This window comes from Thalassophryne amazonica, chromosome 14 (genome assembly GCF_902500255.1).
Source record: "Thalassophryne amazonica chromosome 14, fThaAma1.1, whole genome shotgun sequence".
Taxonomy (NCBI): Eukaryota; Metazoa; Chordata; class Actinopteri; order Batrachoidiformes; family Batrachoididae; genus Thalassophryne; species Thalassophryne amazonica.
In genome coordinates this window covers 47,744,299-47,770,800 of record NC_047116.1, presented here as the reverse complement: position 1 = coordinate 47,770,800, position 26,502 = coordinate 47,744,299, and the positions used below count along the sequence as shown (strand labels likewise).

Sequence of the window (26,502 nt, the reverse complement as noted above, 5' to 3'; positions counted from 1 at the left end):
TTGGAGTCTGTTTTGCCTTTAAAACGGCCTTAACTGGCTTAATTATTTGTGGCATGAGTTCAAAAAGGTGCGGGAAGTATTTCTCAGACATCTTGGTCTATACTGACATGATGCCATCACACAGTTGCAACTGCATTATACCAGCAGATGCAGTCTGAATTGTTGCTGTAAGGCAGGGTGGATTTATGATTTCATGTTGTTTATGTTAAATTCTGACCCTTCCACCTGAATACATCCTTGCAGTATAAACTGAACTCATCATAAAACATGACACTTTTGCAATCTTCCATTGCCAGATTTTGGAAAGCCCATGTCCACTGTAGCCTCGGTTTCCTGTTCTGAACTGAGAGACGTGCCACCTTGTGTGGTCTTCTGCTGCTGTTGACCATCTGCTTCCAGGTTCCACATATGGTGTTCCAAGGCTCTCTTTTGCATAACGTTGTTGTAACAAGACTATTTGTGTTAATGATGCCTTTAAGCCAGTCTGGCAATTCTTGTCTTGCTATTATCAACAAGATATTTTAGCAGAGAGTAGCCAATCACTGGATGTGTTTTCTTTTCTGTAGACCTGAGAGATAGCCCGACATGAAAATCCCAGTCAATAGCAGTTAATAAAATACTCAAACCAACCAAAATGGCACAAACAATCTGCCACATTCAAGGTCACTTATGTGACCTTTATTCCAGATTGAGTTTCTGATCCAGCAGATCCTCTTAACCATGTCTACATACCAAAATGCACTGTGGTCCTGCCATGTGAATGGCTAATTACACAGTAAAATCACCAGTGTTAAATTAACACTGCCAGTGTTAAATTAACACTGACCAGAGTGGGACCATATGTTCATTGTCAGTGTTAATTTAACACTGGTGATTGTACTGTGTAGATATGCACTTTAACACTCTGAGGCCTCATGACACTCTCCTGCATCCTGGTTAACTTTGTCATATTTCTATTAATAGGTCATATCTTTATACTTTCTTTATTCTTGTCAAATATATGTCGTATATTCAGATAGCTGAGATTGTTATGAATATTTTGATATGTTGCACATGGGCATTATATTAATATACATTACTTTAAAAAAATTTCTTAAGGTATGGTAAAATCAAGAAAATTCCTTTAGGGATTTAAGTGTTAATGATCAGTTGAATAGATGAACCTACTACAGAAAGCATATACAGTATAGAAGATACAATAAAGAAACATAATAACCCTGAGGCCAACTGGTCCAGATCTTCCCTGGTGACCGGTCTCTCCTCTTTGACCCTGAGGGCCTTCTGGACCCCGGACTCCAGTTGGGCCGGGTTGTCCCTGTGGAAAACAGTCAACTACTTCAAACCTTGTTATAAAGACACACCTTATGTTTTACAGGCTTAACAATGCTTTACTCGACTTGCCTTCATCCCTGGTGTTCCTGGATACCCTGGTGGCCCGCTTAAACCTAAGGGACCCTGAAAATCAATCACAGGATGGTTGTCTTGCAACTCATAAACATGTGCATCACTACAGTAAACACAACAGTGCCTCAAAACAGCAGCATAATTCCATCTGCGTGATCTTTAAAACTCTGGATTACATGTGGTCATCATCACCAATGGAATATTAATGTTTAGTGTTATTTCAAAAAAGGCTTTCATATCTGTATATATTTTAGTTGGCACATTATACACAGGTAACATAGTGATACCGGCATTTATTAAATGTCAATTACACAATGATGAAACACTTACCATTGGACCAGATTTTCCGATGTTACCCGGTGGACCACGTTTACCCTAAGAGAGGGCAATGTTCAATCTGATTAATAAATCAAACATTTGGATTCTGAGAGATGGTTATCTTTTTGTAAATGTAAACACCCCTGCCACCCCCAACCCACACAATATATGGCTGTCCACTCCTGTAATTTATCAGTACCTGTTAATCAGTAGCATACACTGTGATACTACAAAGAAATTGCTTAAAATTGTGCTAAATGTTTATGAAGGTACACTGATTTCATCCTTACCGGTATTCCAGTGGGTCCAGAGCGCCCCCTCTCTCCTGGCATCCCAGCAGGACCCTAATTTACACATAATGTGATCAGTTACAGTTGACCCACTTCAGGTGCATAGATTTGACCGAGGCAGTGTCAGTTTTTAATAGTACCATCTCTAGGCTACCATGAGGCAAGAAAAGAAAGATGTGCATATTTTATTCCGTGAATAATAATAATAATGCACTGCATAGCCATCAACAGTAGCAGCTGTTACAGTATAAAGTATGACCTAAAGTCTTGTCAGTAATATGCATCAATAATGTGCCCTCATGGTGATCATGAGGTTTCAGTCATGTCTTCAGTTAAAATGTTCACAGTAAAATGTCAAACAGAGCAAACTTCAGTAGAGGCTGATTGTTTATGATCATACTCTTAACCTTATGAAAAATGCATCAAAATTATCAGTTCGCTAATTATGTCTTACCATGGGACCAGGTGCTCCCAGTGGACCAGAGGGCCCCGTAGCACCCTAGAACACAACAAGCGATTACTTTATGTATGATTGAAGGTGGCAGGTTTATTGTATGAACTATTTTTGTAGTAATTACATCTCAGTAATTACATCAGTTAGGACTTTTGAACCTACACATCAACCAATCTTGAATCAACTAGCCAAGAATGTAAGCAGAAAACAGTGTGTTTTAATCTTATTTATACCTTGGATCCAACTGCTCCAGTTTCACCTTTTTGGCCAAGTGGTCCAGCATGACCCTGTACAAGTCATCAATAAACAGTCACAATTTAGTCCACTGACATGTGTGAAAAGGTTTATCAAAAAAGAGACTGGGGTGGTGTTTGATGAAACACTGATTGAAGAAATTCCTTTACATTTTTGAGAAGTTCTACTCACTCTATGACCCTTCAGACCTGGGGGACCGGGTGCACCTGGAAATCCTCGAGGTCCCTGAAATGTGTGACATGCAACAGATGTGTCAATTCTATCCTCTCAAGATGTACTCTTGGCACATGTTGCTGATTCATTTTCTGATTACACAAAATGCAAAACCTTACAACTTTGTCTGAAACACAATGTGTTGTGACGTCACAAAGCTGAAGACACTTACTGGTGAGCCAGCGAAACCCATCTCTCCAGGATTTCCTGATTTGCCTGCTTCTCCCTTTATAACGACATGACATTTACACATTTCAGTGAAATAAATGTCATATAATTAAATAATTAAAATAATTATATATATATATATAAAATCAAATCAATTTTATTTATATAACGCCAAATCACAACAAACAGTTGCCCCAAGGCGCTTTATATTGTAAAGCAAAGCCATACAATAATTACGGAAAAACCCCAATGGTCAAAACGACCCCCTGTGAGCAAGTACTTGGCGACAGTGGGAAGGAAAAACTCCCTTTTAACAGGAAGAAACCTCCAGCAGAACCAGGCTCAGGGAGGGGTAGTCTTCTGCTGGGACTGGTTGGGGCTGAGGGAGAGAACCAGGAAAAAAACATGCTGTGGAGGGGAGCAGAGATCAATCACTAATGATTAAATGCAGAGTGGTGCATACAGAGCAAAAAGAGAAAGAAACACTCAGTGCATCATGGGAACCCCCCAGCAGTCTAAGTCTATAGCAGCATAACTAAGGGATGGTTCAGGGTCACCTGATCCAGCCCCAACTATAAGCTTTAGCAAAAAGGAAAGTTTTAAGCCTAATCTTAAAAGTAGAGAGGGTGTCTGTCTCCCTAATCTGAATTGGGAGCTGGTTCCAGAGGAGAGGAGCCTGAAAGCTGAAGCGAAGCGCTCTATTGGGGGTGATATGGTACTATGAGGTCCCTAAGATAAGATGGGACCTGATTATTCAAAACCTTATCAGTAAGAAGAAGAATTTTAAATTCTATTCTAGAATTAACAGGAAGCCAATGAAGAGAGGCCAATATGGGTGAGATATGCTCTCTCCTTCTAGTCCCTGTCAGTACTCTAGCTGCAGCATTTTGAATTAACTGAAGGCTTTTCAGGGAACTTTTAGGACAACCTGATAATAATGAATTACAATAGTCCAGCCTAGAGGAAATAAATGCATGAATTAGTTTTTCAGCATCACTCTGAGACAAGACCTTTCTAATTTTAGAGATATTGCGCAAATGCAAAAAAGCAGTCCTACATATTTGCTTAATATGCGCATTGAAGGACATATCCTGATCAAAAATGACTCCAAGATTTCTCACAGTATTACTAGAGGTCAGGGTAATGCCATCCAGAGTAAGGATCTGGTTAGACACCATGTTTCTAAGATTTGTGGGGCCAAGTACAATAACTTCAGTTTTATCTGAGTTTAAAAGCAGGAAATTAGAGGTCATCCATGTCTTTATGTCTGTAAGACAATCCTGCAGGTTAGCTAATTGGTGTGTGTCCTCTGGCTTCATGGATAGATAAAGCTGGGTATCATCTGCGTAACAATGAAAATTTAAGCAATGCTGTCTAATAATACTGCCTAAGGGAAGCATGTATAAAGTGAATAAAATTGGTCCTAGCACAGAACCTTGTGGAACTCCATAATTAACCTTAGTCTGTGAAGAAGATTCCCCATTTACATGAACAAATTGGAATCTATTAGATAAATATGATTCAAACCACTGCAGCGCAGTGCCTTTAATATGGCATGCTCTAATCTCTGTAATAAAATTTTATGGTCAACAGTATCAAAAGCAGCACTGATGTCTAACAGAACAAGCACAGAGATGAGTCCACTGTCTGAGGCCATAAGAAGATCATTTGTAACCTTCACTAATGCTGTTTCTGTACTATGATGCATTCTAAACCCTGACTGAAACTCTTCAAATAGACCATTCCTCTGCAGATAATCAGTTAGCTGTTTTACAACTACCCTCTCAAGAATTTTTGAGAGAAAAGGAAGGTTGGAGATTGGCCTATAATTAGCTAAGATAGCTGGGTCAAGTGATGGCTTTTTAAGTAATGGTTTAATTACTGCCACCTTAAAAGCCTGTGGTACATAGCCAACTAATAAAGATAGATTGATCATATTTAAGATCGAAGCATTAATTAATGGTAGGGCTTCCTTGAGCAGCCTAGTAGGAATGGGGTCTAAAAGACATGTTGATGGTTTGGAGGAAGTAACTAATGAAAATAACTCAGACAGAACAATCAGAGAGAAAGAGTCTAACCAAATACCGGCATCACTGAAAGCAGCCAAAGAGAACGATATGTCTTTGGGATTGTTATGAGTAATTTTTTCTCTAATAGTTAAAATTTTATTAGCAAAGAAAGTCATGAAGTCATTACTAGTTAAAGGAATACTCGGCTCAGTAGAGCTCTGATTCTTTGTCAGCCTGGCTACAGTGCTGAAAAGAAACCTGGGGTTGTTCTTATTTTCTTCAATTAGTGATGAGTAGTAAGATGTCCTAGCTTTACGGAGGGCTTTTTTTTATAGAGACGCCATTTCCTCTCCAACTTACGGGTTATCTGCTTTAAGCTGCGAGTTTGTGAGTTACACCACGGAGTCAGGCAATTCTGATTTAAGGCTCTCTTTTTCAGAGGAGCTACAGCATCCAAAGTTGTCCTCAATGAGGATATAAAACTATTGACGAGATAATCTATCTCACTCACAGAGTTTAGGTAGCTACTCTGCCCTGTGTTGGTATATGGCATTGGAGAACATAAAGAAGGAATCATATCCTTAAACCTAGTTACAGCACTTTCTGAAAGACTTCTACTGTGATGAAACTTATTCCCCACTACAGGGTAGTCCATCAGAGTAAATGTAAATGTTATTAAGAAATGATCAGACAGAAGGGGGTTTTCAGGGAATACTGTTAAGTCTTCAATTTCCATACCATAAGTCAGAACAAGATCTAAGGTATGATTAAAGTGGTGGGTGGACTCATTTACATTTTGAGCAAAGCCAATCAAGTCTAACAATAGATTAAATGCAGTGTTGAGGCTGTCATTCAGCATCTGTGTGGATGTTAAAATTGCCCACTATAATTATCTTATCTGAGCTAAGCACTAAGTCAGACAAAAGGTCCGAAAATTCACAGCGAAACTCACAGTAACGACCAGGTGGACGATAGATAACAACAAATAAAACTGGTTTTTGGGACTTCCAATTTGGATGGACAAGACTAAGAGTCAAGCTTTCAAATGAATTAAAGCTCTGTCTGGGTTTTTGATTAATTAATAAGCTGGAGTGGAAGATTGCTGCTAATCCTCCGCCTCGGCCCATGCTACGAGCATTCTGACAGTTAGTGTGACTCGGGGGTGTTGACTCACTTAAACTAACATATTCATCCTGCTGTAACCAGGTTTCTGTAAGGCAGAATAAATCAATATGTTGATCAATTATTATATCATTTACTAACAGGGACTTAGAAGAGAGAGACCTAATGTTTAATAGACCACATTTAACTGTTTTAGTCTGTGGTGCAGTTGAAGGTGCTATATTATTTTTTCTTTTTGAATTTTTATTCTTAAATAGATTTTTACTGGTTACTGGTGTTCTGGGAGCAGGCACCGTCTCTACGGGGATGGGGTAATGAGGGGATGGCAGGGGGAGAGAAGCTGCAGAGAGGTGTGTAAGACTACAACTCTGCTTCCTGGTCCCAACCCTGGATAGTCACGGTTTGGAGGATTTAAGAAAATTGGCCAGATTTCTAGAAATGAGAGCTGCTCCATCCAAAGTGGGATGGATGCTGTCTCTCCTAACAAGACCAGGTTTTCCCCAGAAGCTTTGCCAATTATCTATGAAGCCCACCTCATTTTTTGGACACCACTCAGACAGCCAGCAATTCAAGGAGAACATGCGGCTAAACATGTCACTCCCGGTCCGATTGGGGAGGGGCCCAGAGAAAACTACAGAGTCCGACATTGTTTTTGCAAAGTTACACACTGATTCAATATTAATTTTAGTGACCTCCGATTGGCGTAACTGGGTGTCATTACTGCCGACGTGAATTACAATCTTACCAAATTTACCCTTAGCCTTAGCCAGCAGTTTCAAATTTCCTTCAGTGTCCCCTGCTCTGGCCCCCGGAAGACAATTGACTATGGTTGCTGGTGTCGCTAACTTCACATTTCTCAAAACAGAGTCGCAAATAACCAGAGTTTGTTCCATGGCGGGTGCGTTGCCGAGTGGGGAAAAACGGTTAGAGATGTGAACGGGTTGGCGGTGTACACGGGGCTTCTGTTTAGGACTACGCTTCCTCCTCACAGTCACCCAGTCGGCCTGCTTTCCCGGCTGCTCGGGATCCGCTGGACAGGAACTAACGGCGGCTAAGCTACCTTGGTCCGCACCGACTACAGGGGCCTGGCTAGCTGTAGGATTTTCCAAGGTGCGGAGCCGAGTCTCCAATTCGCCCATTCTGGCCTCCAAAGCTACGAATAAGCTACACTTATTACAAGTACCATTACTGCTAAAGGATGCCAAGGAATAACTAAACATTTCACACCCAGAGCAGAAAAGTGCGGGAGAGACAGGAGAAGCCGCCATGCTAAACCGGCTAAGAGCTAGTAGCTGCGCTAAGCTAGCGGATTCCTAAAAACACAAAAAGTGAATAATGTGTAAATAATTTAGAGGTGATTCAGCAGAGGGAGTGCTTTAGTTAAAGCACGTGAAGATTACACTGTGAAACAAATCGTTATCTAGTTAAGTAGATCAATCTAACTGCGCTGATTAAACAGCTAACAGATACAGCAAAACACCGCTGTGCTCCGGAACAGGAAGTGATACAATACCGCAATGAGAGCCAACCTCCGTGTTGATAACCATTTATAAAATCCAGGCGGCTTTTGGTGGCTTTCAGTTGAGTGAGTATCTGCGAAATTGTTTAACAGCAGGGCATGTTCCAACTTGTCCTCAAGGCTTCCAACAGAAGGTGTTTTTCCTGTGGCGGGCATGCCGCACCAGCTGCGAGCCGACGCGCCAATCCATCCGCACGTCTTTCATTAAAAAATCTCCTTTAACAGTGGAATGTTCGGATAAACTGCTGATTCCGACCTCTTCTGAAAGTTTTCTGTTCTCTCACGACGTCCTGGGTCAACAGAGGCTTACATTTGGAGGTTTTCAGCTTGAAACAGGATGACGATGTCGCCTCGGAGCGCTGCGCAACGTCCCGCTCCGTGGGAAGTCCTTACAGCGATAGAAACAATCCAAAATCTCTCATCAGCCGTTAAAATTTTCACTGAAAACCAGCTTAATTTGTCGAATGGTGTCCACTCGGATGTGCCTCACAGTTTTTGAAAAAATTTTGATGAAGCACAGCGCCAGTCTCTCAGCAACTTCTCAGACAAAGGAATTCCGACGAGGGGGCTGGAGCACTCCTCCCACAAGGCGTGCTCACAGGTGAATGACGTCACCGACAGGCGTGAAAAAACTCTCGCATGCCCACGAGGGTTCAAGCTTGGCTGATGTAATCACACGTGATTCAAATCCATATGGTTTTTTAAAAAATAATAAGGTCGGATACTTTTCTAATAGACCTCGTATATGAGGGGCAGCAAAAGACAAAAAAAACACTTGATTTAAAAAAAAAAAATTGTTTAATCATCAAAGTTACAGACAACGATCAGAGTTTTTGACCCAGCACTAATACAAGGTCTATTAGAAAAGTATCCGACCTTATTATTTTTTTCAAAAACCATATGGATTTGAATCACGTGTGATTACATCAGACATGCTTGAACCCTCGTGGGCATGCGAGAGTTTTTTCACGCCTGTCGGTTACATCATTCGCCTGTGGGCAGTCTTTGAGTGAGGAGTCGCCCACCCTCTCGTCGATTTTTTCATTGTTTAGGAATGGCTCAGAGACTTGCTTCTTTGTTTGATCAAATTTTTTCAAAACTGTAAGGCACAACTGAGTGGACACCATTCGATAAATTCAGCTGGTTTTCAGTAAAAATTTTAACGGCTGATGAGAGATTTTGGTCTGGTAGTGTCGCCGTAAGGATGGCCCACGGCGCCTGATGGCGAACTGCACTTCGAGGCGGCAGCGTCTCGCCGTTTCAAGTTGAAAACTTCCACATTTCAGGCTCTGTTGACCCAGTAAGTCGTCAGAGAACAGAGAACTTTCAGAAGAAGTCGGCATGAGGAGTTTATTTGGACATTCCATTGTTAACGGACATTTTGTAATGAAAGAACGTGCGGGCAGAGTCGAATGTCGGGCCGGACCCGACCGCGGGGGGTCGCGACAGGAAAAACACCTCCGTTGGAAACCTTAACGGGCAAGTTGGAACATGCCCAAGCTGTTAAACAATTTCTCAGTTACTCACTTGTTGAAAGCCATCAAAAGCTGCCTGAATTTTACAAATGGTTTTCAACACGGAGGTGTTTTTCCTGTCGCGGCGCACACAGATTTGCCGAGTCGTCACGGAAACGACTCGGCGAATTTGCGCGCACGTCTTTCATTAAAAAATGTCCTTAAACGGTGGAATGTCCGCATAAAGTCCTCATGCCGGCCTCTTCTGAATCTTCTCTGTTCTCTCACGATGTCCTGGGTGAATTAAGCCTTAAATTAGGATGATTTCAGCTCGAAACAGGCCGACGACGGCGCCTGGAAACGCTGCAGGACATCCCGCTCCGTGGGAAGTCCTTACATTGACAGAAACACCCCATAATCTCTCATCAGCCGTTAAACTTTTCACCGAAAACCAGCTTAATTTCTCGAATAGTGTCCACTCGGATATTCCTCACAGGTCCAGAAAAAATTTTGATAAAGCAACACGCGCCGTCTCAAGCAGTGTGTGAAACAAAGGAATTCAGCCGAGAGGGCGGGACCACATCTCACTCAAGGCCTGCCCACAGGGAAATGATGTCATCGACGTGTGAAAAAACTCATGCATGCGCACGAGGGTTCAAGCATGATTGGTGCAATTGCACGTCATTCAAATCCATATAGTAAAAAAAAAAAAAAGGTCCGTTTATTATCTAAGAGACCTCGTATATCGGGACTATTTGCTATGATAACGTCTCTCAATTGGTTGAAGACAAACCTATGGTTCAGATTAAACACAAATATGAAGTCATGTGTCCTTTGACCCTGGATGACCTTGAAAGATATATGAAATAGTTGTTCAACTCAAACAAACAGTCTTGAACCAGTATGGATTATACACAGTGCAATTGATTGTTTGGTAATTTGGATGAGTCAGTGTTAAATGGGTTTAGCACTCTGAGTATTCCTTCTGGTTGAATTGTATTTTTACTGGAGATCTGGCCACAGTGTATCGTCCCTATTGCCCAATGTACACTGGCATAGTAAGAAATGTGGACAGTTCAATATACCCACCAGAGGATGACATTATAACCTTGGGGGTGGGAGGCGAGGGGGGGTTGATGAGCATGTCAGAAATAAATTTGTGAAAATGGTGAAATAAAGGTACAGTCATGTTGTAATTCCTTTTACTGATGAGCTAATACAGGTTTTGAACTTTCAATACCTATCGGTATTTATATACAGTTTCTAGTCCTTAATGCAACCTTTTTAAAACCTACTTTTCCTTGAAGTACTGGAGGGTACTTGAGCTGCATAACAACTGTGGAAGCTTAACACAGTTGTGATTTTACAGCTGTGTGATGTTTAACATGAAAGCCCAAGCATATTTTACTGTAAAAATTAAATAAGGATATTAAAACTGATTTTGCACAATGTCCCCTTCCACAATGTTACATTTTGGCAGTAGAAGGCAGAAGTTTATAGTTTATTCCTCAGCGCTCTTTCATGCTCTTAGTATTAATGTTCTTTATAAAAGGTTCTGTTATTTTGCACAGATTATCAAACAGAGCACAGTGTTAACTTACATCTTCACCTGGTTTCCCAGCAGGACCCTCAGGTCCTCTTTGGCCTGATGGACCCTAAAACAAACAAACAGTCAGTTGTCAGCATCCACCAGTCTATGACTACATTTACATGCAGCCAATAACCCTTTCATAACCGGAATATTAGCAATAACCCGGTTGTGCACGGCCATGTAAAAACCCGCAAAAACCCGCAAAAACCCGAATATGCTTATATTCCAGTTTTTAAAAACCCGAATATGACCCCTGGGTTACTCCTTTTCTAACCTGAATATCAGGTCATATAAAAGCGCATTGGAATATCCACACAGAAAGGAACATTATTTTGTGTTCTGCGCATGTCCTATCCGCAAGGAATCTTGGTCTTTTGAGTATGACAACTACTTGTATGTAACCCTAACCCACTGGACACCACAGAAGCAGAGGTAAACAAGCATTGGGAAATCCAGACGCGGCAGCACAGCATCACACTTTTGGAGTGAGGAGGAAACTGAGTACTTCATTAATATCATGAAAGACATGAATATAATGTCTTTTATTGACGGTAGAAAGTACCGAGATAGCGACATTTACAAGAAGGTGGCCGAAAAGTTACGCGAAGTAGGATTTGCACAAACGCCAGACCAAATCAAGCAGCGGTGGAAGACGTGTGTCGCTGTTTAGATGGGGATATTCCAAATGATACCAATGACCATGTATACAGGAGTAACTCTGTCTGCTTAAGCATGTAAACGGGTTATTCCTAATGATTCAGAAACCAGAATATTGACCTTATCCCGAATATTAACGGCATGTAAACGTAGCCACTGTTGTAGCCATCTGAAGACAACTGCCAGTTAAACTACTGACATATAAAATCTGAGGTTGAAATTTGGAATTTGCTCAGTACATATACAGTCGCCTTACTTCCATTTAAGTAGTAGATCACCAGCAACATTAAGAGTCATACAAATAACATCTAAAGATCAAACCATGTGAATGGGATGTGTTAAACATGCACAAGAAATGTAGATGAAAATTAATACCATTGCTCCTGGATCACCAACATCTCCAGGAGGTCCCTGTGGTCCAGATTGACCCTGAGAGAAAAGTGAATGAATTATACAATACAAAAATGAGAATAAAACAGAGAGAAGAGAAGAAAGTGTGTCCACTAAAGCATTAGTGTAGATTTATGTGTGGACTTACAGGTTTACCACTTGGCCCTGGAGGTCCTCTTGCTCCAGACTCTCCCTAGAACAAAAGGTAACATCAACAGGAACACAGGTCTACTGAACAGCAAAAAGCACATATGATCACATGCAGTCTGTGACTATGTTGTATTGTAGAAACAAAAAAAGAAATGATGATATTCCATGTAAGACAGCAGATGAACTGTGCAGGGAACTCTAATTTCAGGTCAGGTGCAAAATTTGCAAATAATGTCTTTTTGTTACTGGCAAATATCCCTTATGTCCTTCCTAATGCCCCTGGAACACTATCTGCAAACTAAGATACACATGCACACAAAACCATAAAACAACATCATCAACAATCATCAAAAATATCACAGAATATTCAAGAGCTTAAAATATGAAATACAATAAACAACTTCCAAGTAGTATTTTTTAATTTTTTTTTGTAAAGGAATGAATTCTAATTTGGTTACCGGAAAGGTAATAAGTTAGAATTACTACTCCTTTGTTATTGGCAGCAGAAGCACGGTGACTTAGTGGTTAGCACTTTTGTGCACACTGAGAAGGTTATGGGATCGTTTCCCCGCTGTGGCCTTTCTGTGTGGAGTTTGCATGGTCTCCCTGTGTTTGCATGAGTTTTGTGAGCCGGGTGCTCCGGCTTCCTCCCACATCTAAAAGCCCTGTTTACACATAGACGGTAAGAGCTCCCAGAAAAGTCCCGGAAGAGTTTTTGGCCATCTTAAGGATCACACGCCGTTGTTAACGCTGGCACTAGGGGGCGTGGCTTAGTTCCGGCTTTACCGGGGATCGTCGAAAAAATGATTCAACATGTCGAATAATTCCGGGAGCGCTCCCGGAGAATTCGCGTGACGACAGAGACAACGCGAACAACGGCGTTTGATACTTTTTAATCACTGTTTCATCCTGCCCCTTCCTGTAGTGCCACAGTTTACACCGCCGTAATTGGCAGCCGGCGTTGTATCCCTAATCAACGGCATGTAAAACGGCGATAAAGCCCACATCGGCGTCCTCAAGGGCATTTTAACTGGCGACAGAGGCAGACAAAATGGCGGCGCTAGCTGACAGTACGCCCTTCTAAACGCCACCTCCCGGTTAACGGTGTTCCAAATGGCCGATAGGCGGCGGTCAGTATAAAAATGCTAGCGCGCTGCATGCAGGCCTCTCACTCGCGTCCAGCTCGATATTTTTAGAGAAGCTCCAGTATGCCTCCTAAAAGAAAATTGGCAGCGGCAAGGACTTACCAAGAGGTCTGGTTCAGAAGCAGAGGGTAGCCCTGTGGTGGAGACGGAGCAACACGTTGAGGAGGGGGAAAGGAAGGAGAAGAAAAGGCTGAGGATGATCTCCCTCCCCCTGCAGTGACAGAGGCATGTATTCCTGCTGCTTCAGCCTATTATACTCTGGGGGCGGTGCCTATATGCAAAAGTTCCTGGAGTAACGCAGGATTTGCCTGGATAAATCCAGCGGTACACAGGGCATTATCGGCGGCAGCAGAACACCGCCATTCTCACGTGCGTCTTAACCTGCGATTGTAAAGGATAGAACTGGGTATTAACCCCTGTTGCCTGACGTGTGCCGGATGCTACGGCATCAAAACGCGCTTTATTCGGCGGATTTAACGGCGTTTTATCCGCGTATTTGCGGATTGTACGGCGGCCAAAATGCCGGCGAAATGCTCCGCCCCTTTCCACCACGAAAACAGCCGGAACTACCGCGAACTTCGGTCTACGTACTGCCCGCCCACAAAACTGTCTATGTGTAAACTAGGCTAAAGACATGCAGCTTAGGTGGATTGGAAACTTTAAATCGTCAGTAGGCGTGCATGTGTTTGTTTATCTATATGTGTCCCTGTGATAGACTGGCATCCTGTCCAGGTTGTACCCTGCCTCATGCCCTATGGCTGCTGGGATAGGCTCCCGTGACATGATCTTGTATAAGCGGTTGAAGATGAGTGTGTGTGTTATGACCTTAAGGTCATATTCAGTATTTTTGTGGTGTGTAGGTGTGTTTACCTTCCCCACCTGGGTGAGGCGCTGTGTATTTTATGTGCTGTGAGTTTCTTTTGTTTCAGATGAGCTTGTACAGACGGCACCGGGTGATTGGTCCAACAATGATGGCTCCAGTTTTATAAGGAAGGGTGAAACCAAGACTCAGGGTTTCATCTTCTTCCTGCTACCAACTGATGTGTGTCTGAGGATGCTTGTTTTTTTTTGTTTTTTTTTTGGTCTACTTTTGTAAATTTTGTAACTGTTTCTGTAAAGCAGTCCAACTCTTTTGTTTGTAGGGGTGAGAAGCCATTTTATTTTGACAATGTTTTCTCCTGTTTTTTCCTTAGGAGTTTATGTAAGACTAGTACTTTGGTTGTTTTATTTGAGCACTAGGTAAGTGCAGAGGTTTTGGAATTTTGTTTTGTTTATTATTTTGGCCTTTGTTATATTTTGGACAGCAGACCTTGTGGTTGGTCATCCTTGGGGCTGGAAGGAGGGGGAGTCACTCTTGTGTTATGCCATGGGTTACCCTTAGGCCCGGGCGTAACAGTGTGTGTATGTGTGTGTTGTCTCTCTGTAATATGGCATAGTAGCTGAAATTCCTGCCAGAATGACACATTTATGTGTTCAAGTAATTAAAATGTAGTTTTCCCAAAGAAACCTGCTGATAAATATTAATGCCTCATTTCAATATCAATGCTCATTGCTTCAACCAAGGCTTCAGGCAAGCAATGAACTCAAAATATGCTTTGTGTTTGAAAAAGGTCAACATTCATTTTTAGAAACTCTGACTGTCACTTCAACATGACTCCACAGAGCTCAGCATCACCATTATGAATGAACTGTCTACTATATAGTGCATGGTCTACAATGCATACCTCAAGTCCATTTGGGGTATGGCCACCACTATGTTACTATTTACATTGCCTGTAATTTGAGCACAAAATATGGCACATGGTGGAAAGGAGTGGGATATATTATCTATCAACCACTCTGACTTGCCATATGTTACCCACTTGAAGCGATGGAGTACAACTACTTCCTGCTGTGGATTCAGGCAGCACCTGTACACTGAATGAAAATAAACTGAAAACAACCATTACACAAAAGTAAACACTCATGATCTGTTTGCACATATATTGGGAAAACTTATATAAAGTGTGTCTCAATATTGCACTGTTTGAATACCGCAAATACACTGCCCTCGACTTAAGACTAGGCATTTACTGGTCTATGATGGAATCATTTCTGCTTCCACTTGAAAGTGGCACACCATTACTGCGCCTGACAAATGCCAATGAATGCATACAATGACAATCAGTATTTATACATGATGTGGGCATTTTGCATAAAAAAAACAACTGTGTCAGATGTGACTGCCTTTAGCATTGTGCCATGTGGAACATAGCACCACAATGTGTTTCTCTCGTTGGTGTACCTTTAATAACCATAGTATCTCCAGCTTCCAAAGCATCCGTGAGATATTATTTATGAACTGCATTACTGATCAATGCTACCTCCCCTATTCAAATCGAATCCATTCAATTTATTTATACAGCACTAAGTTACAAGATAAATCATCTCAAGATAATTTGCAACGGTAAGGTCAAACCTTACCCACTGCCTGAGTAAGCACTTTGGCAACAGTGGTAACGAAGAACTCCCTCTGGCATTTTTTTGATTATAGAAAATAACCTCAAGCAGACCGGACTCAGAGGAGTGACCATCTGCTCTGGCCATATCAACAGTAACAAAATAAATAAAACAAAGCACAAGGAAAAAAAAATATCAAACATCCAAAGAGAAAGATGATGTAGAAAAGCAACCAAATACTAATTTTCCAAACAATCACATTATCTGACATTTGATTTGTTCTATGATTATAAACTCCAAAAAAAAAAAAAAAAAAACTCTGAATGATGACTGATTTCCTTGCAACAAACTACGACTTTTATCCTCAATGGTTCTTAATATTCATAATTAAAATTATTCCATCATATACAGTGAAGATGTGGTGGCAATGAAAAACATTTTTCAAAAACAATCAAAAAGAATCACCAGCACAGCTCTTTGGAAGCCTTTTCAGACTTTATACTTGGACAGCATGCTATTTCTCATTTGAATCTGTTTGTAACCATGGTTACAAAACAAAACTAAGACAACCTGTGTTCATATTTACTTCCTCTGGGGGTGCTCTTATTTGTCAAGGCCACCCTATTGACAGGGCTTAATTGGGGTGTAGTCCCCTTAGAATTTCAGTAGCTTGCTTAACTGATATTTCCTGTTTTTAAAGCCTCAGTTTGTCATTCATTCTGAAACTGGCCCAGTCACATAGTACCTCCAGTTTCCAAAGCATCCATGAGATATTGTTTGTAAACTGCCCTGGGATCACTGACATTAGGCACAATGCATTTTGTTTATTTATTTTTGGTATGTTAACATAATTACAAATTTATGGTGTCCATGTCAGACAGTGCTCTCCAGAAGAAATGGGAGTAAGATTGTCACACTTTTAGAGATTGAAGGACAGTAGCACTGCCTAAAGGACAGCAGCCTCTTTCACTAAAGTGCTGTTTATTGCTAACTGTGCATGTTGTTTATTGTTCTGCTTCTAGGTTTTCAGATATTACTGTCAGATAAGTAATTGTTCTGATGTTTAAGCAACAACAGTTATTGTTAGTTCCATTTGCTGTGTATGATATGTCTGAATTATTTTATCTGTGGTATCAAATCCTATATATAAAGTACTGTGGTGGACATTCAACACGTAATGGACATTGTGGACATAATTCACCATAATAAGTGTTTCCTGTTTGGTATGTGGTAATACCCAGATGTGTGAAACACATACCAAAGTGTTGCCACTGATGGTTAGAGTGTGTCCATGTTCTGCAGGTGTTAACACGCTGAGATGTGCATATTGATGTTTCCTGTCTCATCCCCTGTGTGAGTAATTGGCAGTGTGTATTCCTTCTATGCATTTAACAAGCTGCCTTGGATATTGATGTTTCCTGTCTCTGCCCCTGCATGGGTAATTGCTAATGTGTATTCCTGCTGTGCATATGACAATCTGTCTCAGCCCTCTGTGGTGCGTTTCCTGTGAGGTTACTGTGCGAGGCTGAGCTGTTATAAAAATCTGTGAATTGTGTGAAAAAGAGAAATAAAGTGGCATGCCGATGCATTGTCAAAATGGGAAATTGTTTTTCCTTCTTTCAGCTATGGCAATTTCAACACTGGTGACCCCGACATCTGTCTTTTGAATGTTTTTGAAGGACATTTTGATGCAATCATGATGATGAATGCTGTGTCTTTGAAGCTGCCCGAGTTTTGTGAGTCTTCGGCTTTGGCTTGGTTCACGCAACCAAAGGAGCAGCTTGCACTGCGGGAGATCACCACAGATGACACAAAGTACAATTATGTTGTGTCTGCCCTCAGTAGTTCCACATCGACAAGGCTGGTTAATCTCCTGCAAAATCTCCCTGCAAGGAATAAATACACAGCTCTCAAGGCTCACCTTTTAAAGACATTTGAACTTTCTGATGCTCTGAGGTCAGCGTTTTCATCACGGCTAAAGTCGCTGTCCCTCTCTCTCCTGGGTGCAGATTTTCTGTGTGCTTACGCACTATTGGTGGATATCACACTGGCACTTGATTGACACCACCACCTTTAGTTTGGCTACACTCTCAGTGGCGTGGACTATATCACACTGTCCAGCGTGCTGTCGCAGGCTGACATGTTTCATCACCTGCTCAGGGCCATCACGCAGCCAACCTTTTCATCCTCCATTGCCAAGCACGGAGTAGAGCACCATATCGCTACCACGGGCCCGTCTGTGTACTCCCGGGTAAGGTGTCTTGACCCGGCCAAGCTGAGTTGAGTGCGACAACATGGAACGCCTCGGCATTATCTGTCACTTCAACAGCCCATGGGCTTTGCCCCTATAGATGGTTCCCAAGCTTGGCAGCGTGTGGTGCCCTTGCAGTGATTACCACCGACTTAACAATGACACAACACCAGACCACTAACCAGTACCCCACATCCAGGATTTTTCAGCACACCTGGGGGGTACGGTCATCTCCCCAAAGGTGGATCTTGTTTGTGGTATTCACAAGTGCCAACCCACCCGCTGGACAGCCCCAAAACAGCTGTGATAACCCATTTTGGACTGTTTGAGTTCCTGAGGATGCTGTTTAGCCTTAAGAATTCCGCCCAGTCCTTCTAGCACCTTATGTATTCTATGCTACATGAGCTGCCCTTCCTGTTTGTATAGCTGGATGACATCCTTGTGCCCAGTTCCCCCCAAACGGAACATTTGTCCCATTTGCGGATACTGTTTGAACGTCTCAGCTTACATGGGCTGATCATCAATCCAGCTAAGTGTCAGTTTAGTTTAACCTCCATTGACCTTAAGGGACACAGAGTCACCAAGGATGGGGCTGTGCCACTCTCATCTAAGGTGTATGCGGTCCTAACCTTTCCATGGCCAGTCAGGCCATGCAGAAGTTTTTGGGAAATGTCAACTTCCATCACTTCATTGTCGAGGCCTCCGCAATTATGCGCCCCTCAACGAGGCCCCAAAGGGGAAAGCACCCAAGCACCTGGTGGACTGGTCCACAGAGGGGACATAGTATTTGATGTTTCCTGCCTCTGCCCCTGCGTGGGTAATTGGCCATGTGTATTCCTGCTATGCATATGACAAGCTGTCTCGGCCCCCTGTGGGTCTTATCCTGGCAGAACTCCTGTGTGGTTAATGGGTGGACCCGAACTGTTATAAAAAGTCTGTGAATTGTGTGTAAAAAGATAAAAGTGGCATGCCGATGCATTGTCAAAATGGGAAATTCTCCTTCTTTCAGATATTGTAATTTCCACAGTACCTAACATAAAGTATATGTGTGTGTGTGTGTGTGTGTGTGTGTGTGTGTGTGTGTGTGTGTGTGTGTGTGTGTGTGTGTGTGTGTATACAACAAAACCAGAACACAAAGAGGCCTAGCTAATGGGTTAACCTTAGTTTGGATGTCTATTCCATCATAATTTTGGGAGGGTTGAATGGTGGGTCTCATAGTGGTTTTGCTTTGATGTGAAAATTGTAAACTAACTTGCATATTTCTCCGGTAATTATGGATTAAATCAACCCAATGTCATGAAGCTACTAAAAATGCTAACACGTTAGTATTCAAAGTTACATCCCACAGGTCTTAAATGATCTGTTCGGAAGAATTAACCACACAACAAGTTATATTACTGCAGATATTTGTAATACAATGCTCAGAAAAGGAAATGTACAGGTCATTCACAGCAACTGCTGCCAGCAAAGAAGAAGAAGAAGAAAGCATCACCACATGAGCTGTCACTCAAAGCAGCCATGCCCATATTGTGTTCAGAGAACTGGGCATTTGTGTGTGTGATGATGCAAATGCTACTTTTGTCTGAAAGGAAATAAGTAAATATTTAAATGATATCACTGGGTTTAATGTTTTCATTTCTTTAGCTTTCTTCAGCAGAGTACTGAACAAGAGTACTTCAAAGATGATGACAATCCGGTTGTTAAGTGTGATGTAACGCATCATGTGAATTTCAACTTCCGACTTCAAACAAAAAAGGCGCGCTGTCATTAACATTGAGAACTGCACTGAGACGATCTGATCAGGCTTCACTTAAACCGCTGCACACGGACAACAGCATTAACATCGCAACATAAAACTCTTTGTGGGTGATTCTTAGACTACGCGCACTTATTATGTCCTTTGATCATATTATATGAAAAACAGAAAAAAGGGGAAATTTCACACTTTTATAGTTATCTTTACAATGAAAGTGTGTTAAGAAATTTATTCTAGTAGTCTATGATGACTTTTTCATCTTTTTTCAGCATCATTATATGCAAATATTGCCGTTTTGTGCTTGTCCCACACTCAGACTTTTGATCTTCAATGATAAAAATGAATGGTAAAGAAACGTTTTTTTCTAATGTTGTAAAATATCTCTGAATAAAATATCAGTAAAATAATCAAAACATAATTGGGGTATTCAATGTCATACAACTGTTGTGATTTTTTTTTTTTTTTTAATGTAGTTGTCCTACACTATTGCCGTAATTTCCACCACAACACTGTAATGTCCCTTTAAACAGTTTGTATGAAAGATTGTTTGGGTAGTTTCTATGGAGATAAACAGTGACATCAGAGCACATGTATATAGCGCCAAATCACAACAAACAGTTGCCCCAAGGCGCTTTATATTGTAAGGCAATGGTGTGGTGGAAATTACATTTACAAGGCCAATAGTGCCCGTAGTTAAAGAATCACCCTTGTATATTGTGCCTAAAACTCTCCTGGATATATTAACTGGGTTTTTAGACATTGTTACTGCATTTGTTTTATGTAAAAATGTCAGGCGCTCAGGTTGTTTCTCCATTATTTTCAATGGGAGTTGCTGCGAGCTGCTTCTTGTTCATGTCGTTCGGGGAGAAAGTGAAGTTTGCACTTTAACGTCCTCTTTATTGTAATAAATATTTTTTTATTAACAAACAGACATGTATATTTTACCTGTGCATAATAAAATATGTAAAGTAAAAGAAAAAAGTTTTATTACAGTAGACCTGCATTGAAATAAATGTAGTCAGATCTTTGGACCAAAAAATGACTTATATTTACACATAAGATCCTTCTGAATGTAGTAAAGTAAATCTGCAAGCCCAGATCTGCAGATCTGTCATTCAACGGAGAAATCTTAGTTTAAAAATGACAAATTTACAGCTAAAATTTAGCCCTCCGCAAAACTGTCAGCACATCCAGGATGCTGCTGAGACGTCAGACAGAAGACACTATCCCAGCATGCATTGCGCGCGCCAACTGTAATTTGTGGATTTACGTCAGTTTGCATCTCTTACAAAAGCACGTTTTTATTGTCATATAGAGGGTTTTCATGTGACGTATCGGTCATGTCATTTTGTGTCCCGTGGCCATTCTGGATTACAACACGGTGGCCGCTGTGATTACACTTCATGCATTTGGCGAACAATTGCAGAAGTTTCAACGTCGGCGTGAAGAAGCCTCACGGCACTGTGGCACTGTGAGAGATCCGCCGCTAACAGAAATCCACTGCTCCCAGAATTTTATTTTATTTTATTCGGCAATAAAATTATATAACAATACATAAAAATACTGCCGAGGATGACACAAGAACGCTTCCAATACGGATGCTTATTTACATTGTGGTCCTCGAGCACCGAGCTGCTGATCCGCAAGCTGCCCTTCCAGCGCCTGGTGAGAGAAATCGCTCAGGACGTCAAGACCGACCTCCGCTGTCTTGCGGTACATTTGGTGAGTATACATTTCTTTTATTGTTGCTTGAAAATGATTTTTGGGGACTTTTTCCATATGCCCATGTGATTGAATGGTGTCGCATTGAAAATGTACTGTCTTTAGCCTCCGGTGTTACCGTCGCGGGGTACGGATGCGGGACCTGCAAAGAATTCAAGTCATTAAAAATATATAAACCTCTCTCAGCGGCCACGGAGCTTTGCAGCTCCGATTACCGAGACCGTGCGGCGCTGCGGATTTTGCCGCAAGAAGTCTGTCCTTGCGGGCAACAGGTGTTACTGGCCGCTCCGCATCAAAACAGAAGAACGGAGAAGAACGTAGCCCGCTGTCGATGTCACCGCTGATCTGAGCATGCAGAGCTGTATCTTGCATTCATTGCAGCTTACTTTTGGATGTTGAAATTCGGATGTCTATAACAGTAACATTACTAACAGATAAAATCAATTTCAATGCGGGATCGGACTGAAGGCTTTTTTTTTTTTTTTTGATCGGACTGAAGGCGCAAGCGCGTCGTCTTCTCCCCGATGTCATGGAAATGACCCGGATGTACAAACTGTTTTCACAGAGGGCTAAATTTTAGCTGCAAATTTGTCATTTTTAAATGAAGATTTCTCCGCTGAATTACAAATTTGGGCTTACAGATTTACTTTACTGCATTCATAAGGGTCTTATAAATACATATCAGCTATTTCTTTCTGAGATCTGACCACATTTATTTCACTGCAGGTCTGCTTTAAGTGTTCTGACCATAGAACCAGACGAATGCGGTTAACAGAGGTTAAACTTGGAGGTCTTTGGACCCGGAAACAGATTTATCATGTGATGCGTTACGTCAGCGCTTAACAACCGGATAACTCTCCATTTACTTTTTTATGTTTTGCATTTTGCATTGTAATCAACTGGTATTTCTCCTACCGTAATTTAAAAAATGCACTTCTAATGCCCCACCACTAAATGATTGGCCACACTAAGAAAAACCTCTGGAGCCACCGCTGCCTGCCCATGTTACCCGTCACTGCTTTGAACAGAAATTCCTTTAATTACTGAATCAAATTCAATCAAAAATGCAACTTTTCATTCCAGATTAACAGCCATGAAAGAGCTTTATTGCTGAGAAGTATAAGGGTGGGGGTGTGGGGATGAAACTGTTGACATTGACATTAATCTTACCCGTGAGCCCGTTAACATGCCCTGAGGTCCAGTTTTCTGGTCAAGCATTCCAGCCATCTGAGATCCCAGACCCTAAAAGAGAACAAAGAGCTGTAGCATTAAATAAACTGTTTAAAATACAAAAGGAAAATATTCAGGATGTTGTGCAGGTTATGAAAAGAGCCTGCAGACCATCCATCAGTGTGATGTATAGGTTAAAAAAACAAAAAAAACAAACAGGTATGAGAAACACTGTGTATCAACTCTGCCTAAAAGTCACCCAGTTTTGTATGTAATGTAAAGATGACATTTTTCATTTAGTGCATGAATGTGATGAATGTGTGTGCAAAATAACAGTGTTTGCAGTGGTGCTTGGTTCATATTTCTTCATTTGTCTGAGTTGTGTGAGCAAAAACGTGGTTAGATAACACGTCCTCTGAGATTATTTGCCTCGTGTTTGCTCTTACTTTGCGTGCTGATACATGCATGCCGGTGTGTATGTGTGTGTGTGCAGCACGTGATGGAATTCTGAGCTGAACTCACTCCTGGGTGCGATGGATGTCCTGGAGGTCCTGGTTCTCCAGGCTGACCCGGTACACCAGGCTCTCCATCATAACCTGCAGGACCTCGAAGTCCCTGCATATCAAACAGAAGGGAACCACTTATTTTGTAAAACATTTAAATCTGTATTCAGGTCTTTATTTTGGTTAAGTGTCACAATTGTGCTTAAAAAGAATGATGAAGTTGGATTTTGTTTAGCAGCCAATAGCTGAAAAGTGTATGAGGTAGAAAAAGGCATCAGTTATGTATTAATAAATCAGCCACAAAATGCTGCCCTCAACTGGAATGAAAAGTCCTCAAAAATGGCCACATTCATCTGACAAGCTTTCACATTTTTGCTTTCTGAGTACATTATACGCTACTAAAAAAATGAGGGGAACACAGTGTTCCTCAAATGATTTTGAGCAGTTTATCAGTCGCAGTCTCACTGCTTGTCTGTTACCCTTGAACAGAATTAAAGAATTCATGCTGCTTTTCAAAGCTTTTGTACGAGGTCTATTAGAAAAGTATCCGACCTTATTATTTTTTTCAAAAACCATATGGATTTGAATTACGTGTGATTGCGTCAGACAAGCTTGAACCCTCATGCGCATGCGTGAGTTTTTCCATGCCTGTCGGTTGCGTCATTTGCCTGTGAGCAGCCTTTGAGTGAGGAGTGGTCCAGCCCCCTCGTCGTTGTTTCATTGCCAGGAAATGGCGGAATGATTTGGGCTTTTTTTACATCAGAATTTTTTCAGAAACTGTTAGAGACTGGCAGCTGGAAACCATTAGAAAAATTTATCTGGCTTTCGGTGAAAATATTACGGGCTTGGTAGAGAATAAGGAGTGTTACTGTCGCTTTAAGGACGGCCCCCAGCGGCTGTGGGGCACGCCGCGCTCCGAAGCCGCCATCGACAGGCTGAACGACCATTTCATTTCTAAAGGGATGGCTGTCTGGATCCGTGACCATCGTGTGCCATTTCTCTGGTTATCACAAGAGCTGGACATCAACAATTGTCCAGCAGATTTCACTTTTAACAAGAGATTTTGTCATGGAAAGCCGAGCGGAGGCTTCGCGCATCATGATGGATTCGCTACTGGAGCGAGACAAAACCACCTCCATTTTGGTCTCACAGGACGGCTTTGAGATGGCGTTCAGACAGCTGTCGGTGGTTTTTCCATCGAGTGATTATCCGAGAAATTGTGGATGTGCTTGGACATGCCAGAACATGTCCCGTGAGGCTTCATCACAGCGTTGCTTTGCGCCATGCGGCACCGCCGCGACGCGTGAAGCCTCTGCTCCTCTTTCCATGACAAAAACTCCTGTAACAGTGGAATGTGCCGTTCATTTCCAAACTGGACACTGTGTTTTATCCGGGACGTCGTGTGACTAGCACAGGAATTGTGAAAAGACGTGGACATCAGCACTTTTTTGGCACATTGAGACAGATGTGCGGAGGAGTTACGCGCGTCGCGGCGGTGCCACATGGCGCAAAGCAACGCCGTGATGAAGCCTCACGGGACATGTTCTGGCATGTCCAGGCACATCCACAATTTCTCGGATAATCACTCGATGGAAAAACCACCATGAGATTAGGGCTGTCACAATTATTACAATATTTGTCAATCACGATTATTTTTCATATTCGCGATTACCGTGAATTATTTATTTTATCCACAAAGCATAAAATGACTCAGAATCTGACGTCATTGTGCTGCAGCCTCCGTTTGGATAAGACAGCCGATTAAAACAGTGGCTGTCTTCTTCAAAAGCCGTCTAAAATGCGGAGCTGTCGGTGTGTGTGTGTGTGTGTGTGTGTGTGTGTGTGTGTGTGTGTGTGCCCGCGCGACTGCGAGGGAGGGGGTGCGTGAGGGAGATTCCTGAATGCAGGCGCGACACGTTACAGTCTGAGAACCATCAGTGCGCAGCGAGCGTGGAGCAGAGAGAGGATTTTAACCTGAGTGAACATGTTAACAAAACCAAAACATGAAGCTGCTTTTACTTCTCTCTGAACTTTCTCTAAAGGTGTGATTCTGCCGTTACCTTCCTGTTCACAACATGTGCGCGTCGTATGCTGAATTTATGAGATCATGAGATGAAATAAACGGTCAAATATCTTTAAAAACATATTTAAAAAATGAGAATATATGAATGAACTGAGCCACAAAAAAAAAAAAAAAAAAAACCCTGACATGAAGAAGCTGTGGTGATGTTCAGACACACAGATCACAAAAAGCAGGTGAGAACTCTAAACTTTAACAGCTGTTACTTTCCAAAGGTATTTATTTGTTCAATATGGGCTTAATGCAGTGTTTAAGCACAAAACATGACTGATGAGGAGAAACAATTTCAGAAATGCAACAGAAACAACCACAATTCAGAAAAAGTTGGGACTGTATGTAAAATGAAGATAAAAATAAAAATGTTGCACTATTCCCAGTTTCTCCACTCACAGAAGCCAAATGTTCTTCCAGAATTGTGTAATTATACTACAGTAGTAGAATATAAAGAAGGGAAAAAAGAAAAAAAAATAGACAATATATTCGTCAATCGCAATTATTTGTCTGACAATTAATCGTCTCCAGAAATTCCTAATCGTGACAGCCCTACTTGAGATCAGAGCGCAAAATGCTTGAGGATTTTCGAAATGCGGTGTTTTCTGTATCGATTTTCTATTGCGATAATTGGGTTTTGCGCAAAACCAGAGGTAATAGAATTATAATATTATTTTGGTTGGTGGTGTGCCGCAGGATTTTGTAAATATAAAAAGGGTGCCGCGGCTCAAAAAAGGTTGAAAATCACTGGTCTAGACATTGTGCTAGTTTTGAGAATTCTAATCATGTAATTTTTTCTTACCCCATTGGCAGATTTTTTTTTTTTTTTTTTTGCTTAATAGAAAACGATTTGGCTAGATTTCATATTATTTGAAAGGGACAGTTTTTGCAGTGTGAAATCATGGTCATAATGGTTGTGAGAAACCTGGGTGTCATGACTTTACTCCCGGTCATGCCGTTTTGCTCTTTACAATAAACAAAGAAATCAGGCCTTCCCTACCTCAGTATGGGCTCAGTGGCTCTTGGCAAAAGCCAATGGTTATCTCTTGTCTTGACTGCTGATGACGCTGTTTTAGTGATATTCCCATCATGTGCACTGAAACCCCTACAGATGGTCCAGAAAGTGGGAGCATGCCAGGTTTACAATCAAGCCAAAAGTTCACTTTACCCTACTACTTGATGACCTCCTCTCCCTTCCCATAACAGCCTGAATCAAATTCAAGTCATTAATACTTATTCACAAAGTGACCACTGGGTCTTCACCCATTTACTTGACCTTAATCATACAGGACTCAACTCAGTCTCGACCACTACTGTTCAAGAACAGCATCTGGCAACTCTTCAGTGAGTAGTAGTCCTGCTATGTCCTTGTTTTTGTCCATCCATCCACTAAACCAGCTGATTCCAAGTTCAACTCTTCATAGGATTATCAGTGACATCACCAGTTTTAG

General features: G+C 41.6%; 1 protein-coding gene across 1 annotated transcript in view; it reads right to left on the bottom strand.

The window, feature by feature from the left end:
• col5a2a (collagen, type V, alpha 2a) overlaps positions 1-26,502 on the bottom strand; it is a 129,908-nt gene that overhangs the window by 51,114 nt on the left and 52,292 nt on the right. Inside the window, 13 exon segments of the mRNA XM_034186031.1 lie at positions 1,217-1,315; positions 1,402-1,455; positions 1,735-1,779; positions 2,013-2,066; positions 2,467-2,511; positions 2,700-2,753; positions 2,893-2,946; positions 3,107-3,160; positions 10,808-10,861; positions 11,830-11,883; positions 11,993-12,037; positions 22,478-22,549; positions 23,000-23,092. Of these exon segments, the coding sequence (XP_034041922.1) occupies positions 1,217-1,315; positions 1,402-1,455; positions 1,735-1,779; positions 2,013-2,066; positions 2,467-2,511; positions 2,700-2,753; positions 2,893-2,946; positions 3,107-3,160; positions 10,808-10,861; positions 11,830-11,883; positions 11,993-12,037; positions 22,478-22,549; positions 23,000-23,092 (777 nt within the window).